At 43.9% G+C, this 14,965-nt stretch overlaps 1 protein-coding gene across 2 annotated transcripts in view; it reads right to left on the minus strand.

The window, feature by feature from the left end:
• DLGAP1 (DLG associated protein 1) overlaps window positions 1-14,965 on the minus strand; it is a 356,932-nt gene that overhangs the window by 244,405 nt on the left and 97,562 nt on the right. For both annotated transcript variants that reach the window (XM_030213104.1, XM_030213111.1), the window contains exon 4: window positions 8,328-8,568. In XM_030213104.1, coding sequence (XP_030068964.1) covers window positions 8,328-8,568 — 241 coding nt within the window. The remainder of the gene's footprint in view (window positions 1-8,327; window positions 8,569-14,965) is intronic.

The following is a 14,965-nucleotide window of genomic DNA, read 5'->3' on the forward strand; positions in this document are numbered from 1 at the left end:
ACAGGCTTGCCATGTGCCAATCTGGAACTACCACAGGTGCCTGGCGGTACTTCCCACCCCCAGTGTGTGCGATTTTCTACACTATAAAAATATTTTCCTGTGTGCCTGGAAAAAAGGGCTTTTTTTGTGGCCGAAAATGGACGTGTGGCAAAATTAAAACCAGTGCACATCCATTTTCAGCCTGAGACCTTACCGCCACCCATTGACTTGGCAGTAACAGGGTGGTAAGCGTCAGTGTGCGTAAACTGCTGATCACTACCGGGTAAGCACCATGTGGTAGAATATATTTTCTACAGTGTTTTGGACACGCGCAAAAATGCAATTACCACCCAGGGCATGCGGTAGCCAGGTAGTAGTTCCAATTCGACGTACGTTGGATGTGTGTGGGTGCCTACGTGTGTAAATTTTGGAATGCCCATTTCCTTGCCCATAACCAGGCCTCTTTTGAACTGCACCTTAGAATGTAGGTGCAGTTCATTACAGAATCCACTTAGTGAGTTGTGCGCGTAAATTGTAATTATTGCCAATTAGTGCTCATTGTTGCTTGTTAAGTGCTGTTATCTAATGCTTATTATCTTGTTAAGCCAATTAAGTTATGCATGTTGTTATGGAATACGCTTAGATGTTGGCACAGAACACTAGGAATGATATATATAGAATATGGGGGAAAATGCGCACTAAGCTAGTAGCGCCCTTTACAGAATATTAGCTTATTTATTTGAATTTTGCTCACACCTTTTTCAGTAGTAGCTCAAAGTGAGTTACATTCAGGTACTCTGGATATTTCTCTGTCCCAGGAGGGCTCACAATCTAAGTTTGTACCTGAGGCAATGGAGGGTTAAGTGACTTACCCAAGATCACAAGGAACAGCAGTGGGATTTGAACCGGCCACCTCTGGATTGCAAGACCGGTGCTCTAACCACTAGGCCACTCCTCCATTATTAGCTTATTTTGCATCGTTTTGGTGCCCATCTTTGGGAACCATTTATAGATTCTAGCCCAATGTACATTATTTCCAAGCAGTACGTGCTATTGACAAATGACAACACATAAAATGTCATGGGTTTTTTCCTGCTCATTTTCATTCGGTAACATCATGCAACAACAAAACTATATCGCTGACATTTCTTATATCGTTGCAAATGACAGCCCATCCCTAAGCTACTAGTATCATCCACTGTCAACCCTTTCCTTAATGTCTTCTCTTTGAAGTCCCCTAAATCATCTTTGGCTCAGTTGTGGGAATAGCATGTATAGAATGTTTGTACATTTGGGAAGCTTGCCAGGTGCCCTTGGCTTGGATTGGCTGCTGTTGTGGACAGGATGCTGGGCTCGATGGACCCTTGGTCTTTTCCTAGTGTGGCATTACTTATGTACTTATGTGTTTTCCAAATTGCAATGAACCCTCCATCTTCGCTTCCACCCTCGCAAAAGCCAAAAATAATTTTTTAGTCTGACTCAGCTGGTGACTAATTGCTGCAGTTAGAATGAAGTTAGCTTTATGTTAAAATTAACAAACCATTTTCTGCCTATAAGTGGCATTTTGTTTCATACATTGTAGTAATAAACATCTCACTTGTACATTAGGGGTGTGCATTCATTTGCAACAGCAAAGGAAATGCTCTTCCTATGATGGCAATAAAACGTGTACTACTGAAGAATTGTGCACGTATCGATAAATAGTGCATGCTATCAAATGATAGTGCTCACTAATGATGTCATTTCCCCTTGAACAATAAAAATAATGAAACAAAATAAAATATAAATCCAGTACATGACACAAGTAAACTAAACAATGAACATTTTTGATCTGCACAGCCCTATTGTACATAACTGAACTAAATGAAGTCTATGGCATGTAATCTAAATGTTTCCAAACCCGAATATGCTTCACCATAAAACTGCACAGACAAATTTCTCTATCCTTAAGTCCAGGTTTTCATTTTTCCTTTCTCCAAAGGCGCAGTAGTCTGTTAAAACCAACATCCGGGGACAGGGGGGGGAAAAAAGAGAAGTCTTGAAGAATCTTCAAGTAAGGACTGTAGGAAAGGGTGAGGGGTAGGAGGAAAGGATTGTTTGAGTGAGGGTGGGAAGAAAAGGGGAGAAATAGGAATGGAAAGGTAGGAAATAAGACGATGAAAATGTCAATAATGTAGGATTACTATTTTCCATAGGCTGATATGTATGTGAAACAAATATGCACCAAGCTGTATGTTCACACTGATGCCAACAAAAATAGACTCCGTGCCTTCAGCATTTGGTCTTTCATAGGCATTAGTACCTCGCTGCAATCTATTGAGTCACCCCTTAGAGGTGCTTGTAGGGGTAATTCCCCTGCCACTATACCTAGTGCATTACAGAGGTTGTCCATACTATGCCTGTGAAGTTGCCTTTCTAGATCACAGATGCAGTATTTTATGGTCAAAGAAAGCAAAGACTTTAATTATGCTTAAAGCATGTCCAGGCATGCACTTCTGAAAGAAACCTGTGAACCTGTTAAAATTGCTAAAATGGCAAATCCAATTGATGCAATACTTGTGTTCAGGTTGATCCACCAGACTACTTGGGCTAAAGTTTCAGGAAAGGCATCTCCAGTGATGGTAAAAGACATTTTTGTGTTTTTTCAAGCCATAGAATGCAGGGTGTAGCCAATCACACATCACAAAGTGGTCTGATCAGTGAAGACAGTACTGGTTCCAAAAAATAGTATTACATGACTATCTGATTTTATCTCAGGTTCGTCTTATGATTTGAGATCTTCATGTGAACATCATATCAACCAGCCAGTATTGGAACACCTACAGCTGTTCCTGATGGGAAAGAGACATGCATAGCTGTCCAGATTGTATAAAACAAATCTGTAATCACTTTCCTTTGGGTAACAAACTGAAGGCACATGATCATGTCAGGGTTTGGGTGTTCAATCCAATTTCTGAAATGGTCATTTTAGCATTTATAGAGCTGCAATTCTAAACTTGTTCTGAAGCAGTGTATATGTTTATACATGTCATTTATTTCCAGACTAATTCTGTCTTTATTCTTCTAAGTAATTTGCTATTATGATATTTATGTAAAGAAATTCTTTGCTTTTATTATAGTTACTTGTGCTTACCATCCATCAGTCAATATACAGAAGGTAAACTTAGAAAACTGTTGGATGTGGTGTTTATTTATCTATTTCCAGAGTGCACATCATTAGATTTATTGAAACTATGAAGCTGGGGAGGGCAAGGGCAGAGGTCTTTTTACCTCTTTCCCCAATGAGAAAAGTGTTCTGCTGCCATTATAGTCTTTTCTACTCTCTTTGGGCTTAATGGATATGGAAGATTTAAATAAATGTCCTTTGGTTTAAATCTGTGCTTTCTACTTCTCCATGTAGTGTTCTTTTCTCTTCTCCAAGAAGAAGTGAATGTGTAGTAGATCCATATTTCTTAATGGTATTAAAAATATCTATCTTCCTGAAGAGACACAACTGCAAGGTGACGAAATAATGATATTCTCAGCAGAAAGAGTGTAACAGTTTTTAGTTAGTATCAGAGGCATAGCCAGACTTGGTATTTTGGATGGGCCCAGAGGTAAATTTGATTGGCCCTTCCATGCGTACGTGCTGCCACCCCCATACCACACCACCCCATACCACACCCATCTTCCCAGAGATATTTTTTGAGAACACAGATTTTTTTTCACCTACCCCACATCTTCTCCCTCTCCTCCGAGGCATCCTGGCACCTGCACTCCTGTCTCTGAACCCTGTCCCTCCCCGGTGTTTATACAGGCATCCCTGGCACCTGAAGCGATTTATTCTCATTGCTTTTGCCAACCCCGCAGGCTTCCATCTGCTGGTGTCCTGCCCTCGCTGACATCATTGCCTGTTTCCTATGTGGTGCAACGCGGAAGAGGGAAGCCTGCAGGGCCAGCACAAGCAGCAAGAATGAATCGATGCGGGCGCCAGGGATGCCTGTACTGACACCAGGGAGAAAAGGGGTTCAGAGAAAGGAGTGCAGATGCCGGGGTGCCGCGGAGGAGAAGAGGGAAATGAGCAGTGTGGCACTGCAGCTGGGTGGGCCTGAGTCAACAATTGGTAGGCCTGTACCCACCCATGCCCACCCATAGCTATGCCACTGGTTAGGATACCTTTCTAAGTCTGACTAAGCTCTTTTTAACACTGCTCTTTAGGGCTCAGAAATCAAGGGCCTAGGGTGCAAGTATGCCCCAGTACCTTCAGGCTCAGAATCCCTAACCTATTCTGCAAAGACAAAGGTAGATATTTTTAGTGTCTGCCTATCTTCATGGACATTAAGATGTGCACTAGATAAACAACTCAGGATAAAATAAACATAACAACCTGAATAGAAAATCATTTTGCAAAATGAAAAATAAACAACTGAAGATATGCTATCAGCATAGAGAAAAGGTGAAAGAAAAAAGCTCTTCCCTTATCCAGTTGTGCAGTCAGATATTCTCCCACAGCCTTAAGTGGCAAGAGTTTTCAAAACAGTATTCTGAAGCCTTCAACTAATGAAACACTCCAATTGCTTAAAGTCTCATTCTTGCTTTATAAAAACAAAGAAACATGACGGCAGATAAGGCCAAATAGCCCATTCAGCCTGCCCATCCTCAGTATCCACTAACTCCTCCTTTCCTAAGGGATCCCATGTGCCTGACCCACACTTTCTTAAATTCTGACACAGTCCTCGTCTCCACGACCTCCACCGGGAGGCCATTCCTCACATCTATCACCCTTTCTGTCAAAGAGTATTTTCTTAGATTCCTCCTAAGCCTATTTCCTCTTAACTTCATCCTATACCCTCTCATTCCAGAGTTTTCCTTCATTTGAAAAAGGCTCACCTCCTGTACATTAATGGCACTGAGGTATTTAAATGTCTCTATCATATCCCCTCTCTCCCGCCTCTCTTCCAGTGTATACATGTTGAGGTTCATAAGTCTGTCCCTATATGTCTTATAACTGAGTCCACTGATCAATTTTGTAGCTGCTCTCTGGACCAACTCTATCCTGTTTATGTCTTTCTGTAGGTGCGGTCTCCAGAATTGCATGCAGTACTCTGTATGGGGCCTCACCAGAGACGTATACAAGGGCACTATCACGTCTTTTTTTCCTGGAGGTCATCCCTCTCCTTATGCACCCAAGCATCCTTCTAGCTTTGACTGTTGCCCTTTCTACTTGTTTGGCCACTTTAAGGTCATCAGACACAATCACTCCCAAGTCTCGTTCTTCTTCCATACACAGAAGCACTTTACCCCCTATGTTGTACTGATCCCTTGGAGTTTTGTAACCCAAATGCATGGCCTTGCATTTCTTAGCATTAAATCTTCGTTGCCAATTATTGGACCATTCTTCAATCTTCTCTAGATCCTTCCTCATGCCAACCACACCGCCTTGAGTGAATTCCTTCAAAAATGCGGTAAATAAATCCTAATAAATAAATAAATAAACCACACCCTCTGGGGTGTCCACCCTATTACAGAGTTTGGTATCATCTGCAAAAAGACAGATATTACCAGACAGCCCTTACATGTGAAGGACAATTCTGTAAACTAGACAGGGCCACCGAGAGACTGATCCAGGCCCAGGGAAAGGCCGCTCCCCCGGGCCTCCCCCAAGGATCGCCGCCACCCCGCCCTCAATTGCTACTGCTGTCACCTCCCTCTTCTGCTGCTAGGCCGCTGGTGCTGCAGTCCCCAGTCTCCCCTCAGCTCCCTCGACAGCCCCCTTCTGTCTGACACCGGGCCCCCTGCATTAAAAAAAAAATCTCTAAATCAGCAGCACCAGCGAGCAGCACCTCGCGTCTGTGTGAAAGCAGCAGATCGCCTCGGGCCTTCCCTCACTGTGCCCCACCCTCGTGGAAATAGAAAATTACATCAGACAAGGGTGGGACACAGTGAGGGAAGGCCTGGCGATCAGACTACCGCTTTCACACAGACGCGAGGCGCTGAGCTGCTGATTTAGAGATTCTTTTTTTTTTTAATGCAGGGGGCACAGTGGCAGACAGAAGGGGGCTGTCGAGGGAGCTGAGGGTAGGCAGGTGGAGATTGGGGACTGTGGTGCCGGCAGCCTGGGAGCAGGAGAGGGAGAGAGATCCCGGCGCCGGGCCCCCTTGGAGGCCCGGGCCCAGGGAATTTTGCCCCCCCCCGCCCCCTCTCTCGGTGACTCTGAAACTAGATGCTTTCATTTACATATATTATGTGCATTTATGTTTAGAGTAATGGCATACACATATGCAGTGTGGCTGCCAAAATTCAGCCTAAGCACTATTCTACAAATACTTGCTTAAAGTACATACCCCTGGATAACTATACAGGTCACCAAAGTTGAGTGCCCAGATGCACACGTAAATTAATTAGTCAGTTGGGTGCTAACAACCAATTACTGACATTAACTGGAGTTAATTGGTACAAATTTGGATTTATAGGCACATCTTGCTACGTGCTATTCTATAATACTGTGGGCCCAAATGTATCATGTGCAACCCAAAAGGAAACATGGCCATAGGAAGAGCGTGGGTGGGTAAGGGTTGTTTCAAATATTTTGGTGCAGTGTTATAGAATACAGGGTTACATGCCAGGATTTGCACTGGGTTCAGCAAGTGTAACTCCCTGTGGCCAAAGCTGGGCACGGGAATCCACTAAGTGATATTCTACAAAGGATGATTAGTATAGAGTGGCCTTTATAGCAGGGGCGTAGCCAGACTTTGGCGGGAGGGGGGTCCAGAGCCCGAGGTGAGGGGGCACATTTTAGCCCCACTGCCGCCACCCCCGACCCCCCCCCCCCGCCGCTGCCACCACCAACAACTTTGACCCCCAACTGCCGCTGACCCTCTCGAACCCCTCTCCCACTGCCAACCCACCCCTGCCGCTGCCTACCTTGGCTGGCAGAGGACACCAACCCCTGCCAGCCGAGGTCTTCTTCTTCCGGCGCAAGGCTTTGTTCTGTTTCTGTGAGTCTGATGTCCTGCACGTTGTATGTGCGGGACATCAGACTCACAGAAACAGAACGAAGCCTTGCACTGGAAGAAGAGGACCTCAGCTGGCGGGGGTTGGGGTCCCCAGCCAGCCAAGGTAGGCGACGGCGGTGGCGGGGGGTTAGCGGCGGGAAGGGGAGGGTCGAGAGGGTCGTTGGCAGGGGGGTCCAAGGCCAAATCTATGGGGGCCCAGGCCCCCATGGCCCCACATAGCTATGCCACTGCTTTATAGAACAGCATTTAGTGTGGATTTTTCTCGGCACCTTAATTTGAGAAACATTGATAGATTTTACCCCACAGTATGTATTTGCAAGGGGGGGATGTACACAGGGGCAGAGCATGGATGGAACATATGCAGTGCTCCTACTTATGCTCATAACTTACAGAATACTGTAAGTGACACAGTGCCCTCCTGCATTTAGGTTTGCACACTTAAGCGAGTGCCATAGCTGCCTTGGTTCTGTTATAGAATAGGCTCCTACCATGTGGCTGTGGGGCACTTAGGTAACCCTGTTCTCACCATATAGTTTGGGCACCAGCAAGCTCTGCACTGGTCAGCACCTGAGACCAGGGCCACAAATCAAAGGTTAAAGTTTCTTACTCACTGAGTACCTATACCAATACATCTCTTATATACCGCTATATTTATTCCCATACCTTGGTCCAATGCGGTTTACAAAAATGGCTCAGAAGTACACCATCACAGAATTAACATAACTTTCCAACAATATCTCATAGCATTTAAAAAAATCCTCTTTTAAAAATAGTTATTATCAAATAAAAAAGTCTTAAAGTTTTTACGAACAACAAAATAGCTCAACCCTAATCTAATGCCCAAAGGTAAAATTCCATTTGGAAGTCACAAAGGATGAAAAGATAGAGCCAGCCATCCTAGAAAATCTAACCCTCTAGTACTCAGAGGATGAAGAACTTTCAAAAACCTTAACCTGGAGAAATATTTAGAGAAAGGTGCACAGATTAAATTGGTCACAAGTTCTGATGTAAGGCCATAAATAGTCAGAAATATCATACAAACATTCAAACAACATTCTCTCTCGAACCAGAAGCCAATGCAATTTAGTCATATAAAGAGATATACTATCACATTTTTTAAGCCTAAAAATCTGTCTAGCCGAGGTGTTTTGAATAAGCTGAAGCTTCCTAAGAAGTTTCACAGACAGACCTGAATAGAAAACAGTACAATAATCGAGTTCTGTCAATATTAGCATGTGAACTAATAGCCTAAAAGTTGATTGATCAAAAATTGGTCTTACCAATCTCAATTACCCATCTTATCACACAGTAATTCATGCTGCCCTTTATTTATTTATTTATTTATTAACTCACCGGTGCTGCTCTGGATTGTTCTCACTGTGGTAGTTGTGCGAGGGGGCGATGAAGACCTCAGCGATACACACTCATCATCCTGAGAGCATCCTTTCTCAATAGCTCTCACGTAGCTGTGACTCCTCATGCGGAAGCAACCTGGCATAGGCAGGTCCAAGGCATCCACTGCTTGCGACTCCAGCTCGCTGAATACTGACTCGCACACAGACTCAAACTGACCATTTAATTCCATCTCGCTCATCTGCAGGCAAAGGTGGAGTCAATGAATTACACTGAGAACAATATATGAAAGGAAGAAATCCTTTCATTTACATAATAAATGTTCTTTAATTACACCATAAGCATTTTTGAAAATGTGTGCATCTTATTGGGTCAGAGCTAATTGGCACTAATTATTGGTTACATGCGTATCTGCTCTACCCCTCTATTCTATAACCCCTAGGCTCTCAGCACAGTGTTCAGGAAATGGCTAGCCAGTCATGTTTTTATTTATTTTAAAATGAAATTTCTATCCCACATTATCCCAAACAGAGTTCGGGTTCAATGTGGATTACAATCCAAGTATAAGCAGGTACTATTTCTGTCCGTAGAGGGCTCATAATCTTGGTTTTTGTACCTGAGGCAATGGAGGGTTAAGTGACTTGCCCAGGGTCACAAGAACCTGCAATGGGAATTGAACCCAGGATGCTGGGGAAAAAGCCTTCTGCACTAACCATTAGGCCACTCCTCCACTCCAGGATACCCTTACTGAATATGCAGTAGATAGATTTGCATACAATGGAGGTAGTAGGCATGCAAATCTCTCATTCATATTCATTGTGGGTATCTTGAAAACCTGACCAGCTGGGTGTGTCCCGAGGTTTGAGTTGATAACCCTTGCTATAACCTGAGTGCCTAATTCAGTAGTTCCCAAACCTGGTCCTGGAGGCACCCCAGCCAGTCGGGTTTTCAGGATATCCACAATGAATATTCATGAGAGATATTTGCAAACATGCAAATCTCTCTCATGAATATTCATTGTGGATATCCTGAAAACCCAACTGGCTAGGGTGCCTCCAGGACCAGGTTTGGGAACCACTGGCCTAATTCATCTCACATGTAACTCCAAAGGGATGTGGCCAAGAGAGGGGCATTCCCAGGATTTAGGTGCAGATTTATAGAATACTTCCATTTTCACACATAAATGACACCAGTTGGGTGCAAATATTTACACCAGCCTTTGGCAGAAGTAAATGCTTGCACCTAAAGTTAGGCGCGAAAATGATTTAAGCTAGCAGGGCCGCTGAGAGACTGGGCCAGGCCTGGAGCAAGGCTGCCCCCAGGGCCTCACCCCCGCCCCCGAGGTCACTGCCGCCCCGTCCTCGAGGCTGCTGTGCCGTCCCCCCGAGGCTGCCACGCCGCAGTCTCCAGTCTTCACCCGTCCACCCCTGGCCCCATCAACAGCCCCCCTCCGTCCGCCACTGGACCGGGCCCACTGCATTCAAATCACAGTGCCTCACCTCCATGTGAAAGTGCAGCAGCGGCAGATCGCCTCCCTTTGAGCCTTCCCTCCCTGTGTCCCAACCTCGTGGAAAGAGGAAGTTACATCAGACGAGGGCGGGACACAGGGAGGGAAGGCCAGATAAGAAATGACGGAAAGAATAGACTGAGGATAATAAGGGAGCATGGAGATGTGCAGTATGGGGGTCTTTTACAATATATGGGCATCTTTAAAGTTTAGTGCAAACATATTCTTAGCAATCACTAAACATACTAGCGCCTTTGTAAAAGGGGCCCTAGATGAATATAAAGGCAAAATGAAGAGAGCTAACCAATAGTATTATGCCTCTTATGTAGAACAGGACTCCTTAGATTCCAAAAAAGCTTTATGTAATAGGCAGAATTTCCTTCACCAGAAGAATTGGCATTATATTTTAAGGATAAAATATCTAGAATAAGAGAAGGATTACCGTCATGAAACACCTAGCCACCTGCCTGGGGTTACCCTGTGGCCACTTAGAGGGTCTATTCCCAGCACAGCTCAGGTCCACCTGCATCTGTCGCCTGTGCTCTACACTGGCACCTTCCTCCCACTGACTGGGTCACAACCGCCTCTGGGCAAGTCTTCTGCTCTCAAATTATCCCCATTGATTTCTAGGTTACTGTGGCCACACTCCCAGTGGACCCACAGTTCCCAGAAAGCACTCACAGACCTAACACACAAACCACCAGGATTCTTTATCAGTCCAGACAAGCAGGGCGAACAAATAAATAAGTTCATTCTCAGAACTTGAACAGTGGACAGAAAATATGCAATCAGCAAACAATGACAGGTAACTGAAAATATGGATCAATTATAACACTAACTAAACATTTGTTTACTTTCTAAAAAGTACCCAGGAAGATCAGGAAATATGCTGTTCACAGATTATCAAATATAACTGATCACAGGACCTCAGCAAATAGACCTTACTCTCTTTTCTCCCTGGCTAAGACTGGGGAAAAACAGTACAATTCAAATGAAAAGAGCTCCTGGGCCAATCAGAGCCCAGTCAACAAGTTTTAAAAGTATACTGCTCACAGTATTGTAGATCACTTTTTCACTGAGTAAAACTAGAGGGAGCATTCACTTTTCTATAACAGCTTTAATATAAAACATGCACCACCTGCTAGCCACTAGAAGAAATGTGCTTCAGGAATTAATTAAGGCAGTTTTCCAAGATTAAAACACACTGTTCTGCCACAATTACCCTCCATGGATAATAAATTGGAACATAGGCTGTCGGTGGCTCTGCTGTTTGGGGAGACTAATGTGTGTGGGGCCAGGGCGGGGCTGGGGCAGGACCTGAGTCCATATGTGTCTGACAAGTTTAGAAAGAAAGGTCAGCAAAACAGTTGCAGGCAATATATATTTAATGTATATATTTCATATCTAAATTAATTATAAGGTATCAAATACCAAATAACATGGCAAGAAAATTAAACAGATTGAAAAATTAAGCAGACAAAAAAAAGTGTTTATAGATGATGCCTATGCCTCCATAGAAACCTGCAGTCAATTTACTTCCTTCTCTCTCTCTCTCACTTTCCATCTGCCCTCAGTCTGTCTGCCTCTCTCTTTCTCTCATATGTAGTTTAAATTTATGATTATTTAACTCATACAGGAGAGAGGCAGAACCCAGGGACAGGAAGTTTGGTTAGAAGTAGAAGTGTGTAGTACTACTCTTGTGTCAGCTGGAAAGGAATCACAGAGAGGGGAAAGAGGGAGGGAGTTGGGGCAGAACTACAACTTGCCTTTTAGGGTGAACATTTATGTCATAAGTACATAAGTATTGCCATACTGGGAAAAACCAAAGCCCAGCATCCTGTTTCCAACAGTGGCCAATCCAGGTCACAAATACCTGGCAAGATCCCCCAAAAGTACAGAACATTCTATACTGCTTATCTCAGAAATAGTGGATTTTCCCCAAGTCCATTTAATAATGGTCTATGGACTTTTTCTTTAGGTAGCCGCCCAAACTTTTTAAAAACTCCGCTAAGCTAACCTACTACTACTATTTAGCATTTCTATAGCACTACAAAGCATACGCAGCGCTGCACAAACATAGAAGAAAGACAGTCCCTGCTCAAAAAGCTTACAATCTAATAGACAAAAAATAAAGCAAGCAAATCAATTAATGTGTAGAGAAAAATCACATTCTCTGGCAACAAATTCCAGAGTTTAGTTACATGTTGAGTGAAGAAATATTTTCTCCGATTCATTTTAAATTTACTACATTGTAGCTTCATTGCATGCCCACTAGTCCTAGTATTTTTGGAAAGCGTAAATAGACGCTTCACATCTACCCGTTCAACTCTACTCATTATTTTATAGACCTCTATCATATCTCCCCTCAGCCACCTGTTCTCTAAGCTGAAGAGCCCTAGCCGCTTTAGCCTTTCCTCATAGGGAAGTCGTCCCATCCCCTTTATCATTTTCGTCGCCCTTCATAAGTGAAGGGACAGTGGGGTTTTTTTTGATCACAGCAGAGATTTAGAAAACAGAACAAATGGATCTGCAACAAGATCTCTACACTTAAACCAGGGTACATGCTAGCAAAATAACTCTCCTTGGTCACACGCACAAAAAACACATATAAGGGGGCATAGATCACTAGTAGAGATATGAAGGCAAGCAACTGAAATGGAAACCTCAAGAAGTCAGACTCTGCATATATGACAATACTACACATCCCACTTGCAATACTAGAGAAACAGAAACTGAAGTACAAAATAGTAGAGATGCACACCCCCTACCACTGACATATTCCAAATTAATAAATTCTGAATAAAATACTTTTCTACCTTTGCGGTCTGAGCATTTTATCATTCGCATTAAGCTCAGTTTCTCTTTTCTGCTTTTCTCTGGGGGGGTTTCCAACTCGTTCCAGGGCCTCCTGTCTATTTGACGTTTCTTCTCTTGTCCAGGATCCATCTTCCATCTCTATCAATCCTGTTCAAATTCTCCTCTCTGTGTCCTTGTCCCTATCCTTCCTCTATATTCAGCATCTTGCCCTATCCAACATCTGCCTTTCTGTCCCTATTCCTTCCCCTGAGATCAGCATTGCCCCTCTGTGCCACTATCTCCCCCAATGTTCAAAATTGTTCCTCTGTTTCTATCCTGTGTTCATCCGGCACTGCCCTTCTCTGTCCCTATGTTCCCTTCATGCCAAGCATCTCTTCTCTGTCTCCCTTATTATTCCCCTCTTCCCTTCCTTTCACACCATCCCCCACCCTAGGGCCCATATCTCTTCCTGCAGCCCCTCATAGCCTAGCATCTTTCCCCTCCCCCGATCCAGTCTCTCTCTCTCTCTCTCTCTTTTCCATCCAGCATCTCTCCCCCTCTCTTCTCCCCCAGTCTGGCCTCTCTTTCTCTTCTCCCGATCCAGTCTCTCTCTCTCTCTCTCCCTTGCACTCCCCCTCCCCCTGCTGGTTCAGCTGTTCTCCATATCCCTCACCCTGGGTCCAGCACCTCTCCCTATCCATCCCTTTCTTCTCCTCCTCCCACCAGCTCCAGAAGCACCCTCCCTGTTTGTCCTGTCCTCCTTCCCCACTTTGGTCCAGCAGAACCTCTCCCTGTTCATCCCTCCTACCTCCTTCCCCCTGTCCAGGTCCAGCAAACATCTCTCACTTTCCATCCTTTTCATCTGCCTCCATGGATCCAGCAGCACCTCTTCCTTTCTGTGCCTTCCACCCTCCCCTTCCTCAGGTCCAGCAGCACCTCTCCCTCTCTGTTCCTGCCTCTCTGCCCCCCCCCCCCCCCGATCATGCAGCACATCTCATTCCCCCTACCCCCAGATCCTGTGACTGTCTATCCCTCTTCATTCCCCCTCCCCGCAGTCTGTTCTCCTAATATGTCTCAATCACTGCCAGTACCAATAAAGCAGCACTTAAAACAGACTGCTTCAGGGTTTTGGGACCTTCCCTGTGATGCACCCCACCTGCGCGGAAACAGGAAGTGGTATCAGAGGAGGTGGGGAGCATCACTGTGGTATTGATATTGGCAGTGATAGAGGTATGTTAGGAGAATGGAAAGTGGGAAGGAGGACTGAAGGAGAGAGTGAGAAATGCCACACCTGGAACTGCCTGTGTGCTGCTGGTTTTTAATGGAAGAGATTGTGCTTGGGGCTGGGGGAGGCTTAGCCTCCTCAAGCCTCTTTTATATGGGGTACCTATGAACTGGAAGATTTTCTATTAGAATAATTTGTAGAAGAGCATGGTATAGTAGCTGATAGATGTTTTTTTTTTAAGTCCTTCATTTGTACATACTGTATTAGGACATGTTTATTCACTCCTACCTTAGCTGAGATAATATTTAACTATCTGACCTCATATGCACCTTTCTTTAGTCACCTTATTTTCAAACACATCTTACTCTCTTACCTATCTATATGTTAAACATTTCTCTGACCTGATGTGCAACTTTCTTTAAATTAGTCACCTTACTTTCTAACTCTTCTTACTTTCATACCTATCTATATGTTCCTTCTTTGCTCATAACCTACGCTGTCTATTAAAATGTTCTATTATGTATTGTGTTGACATTGTAAGTAGTATACTGCTGTAATTGCCCATTGCTCATGTTTGATTTATTCTTACTGTACATTGCCTTCAGTGAATTCCTTCAAAAAGGCGGTAAATCCTAATAAATAAATAAAGTTAAGAACATAAGTATTGCCATATTGGGACAGATCGAAGGTCCATCAAGCCCGGTTTCCTGTTTCCAACAGTGGCCAATCCAGGTCACAAGTACCTGGCAAGATCCCAGAAAGCAAAACAGATTTTATGCTGCTTATCCTAGAAAATCCAATGGATTTTCCCCAAGTCTATCTTAATAATGGATTATGGACTTTTCTTATAGGAAATTATCCAAACCTTTTTTAAAACCTGCTAAGCTAACTGCTTTAACTACATTCTCTGGCAACAAATTCCAGAGTTTAATTACTCGTTGAGTGATGAAAACATTTCTCAAATTTGTTTTAAATTTACTACTTAGTAGCTTCATTGCATACCCCCTAGTTCTAGTATTTTTAGAAAAAGTAAACACACGATTCACATCTACCTGTTTCACTCCACTCAGTATTTTATAAACCTCTATCATATATCCCCTCAGCAGTCTC

The sequence above is a fragment of the Microcaecilia unicolor genome, chromosome 1 (assembly GCF_901765095.1).
Source record: "Microcaecilia unicolor chromosome 1, aMicUni1.1, whole genome shotgun sequence".
Classification (NCBI taxonomy): domain Eukaryota; kingdom Metazoa; phylum Chordata; class Amphibia; order Gymnophiona; family Siphonopidae; genus Microcaecilia; species Microcaecilia unicolor.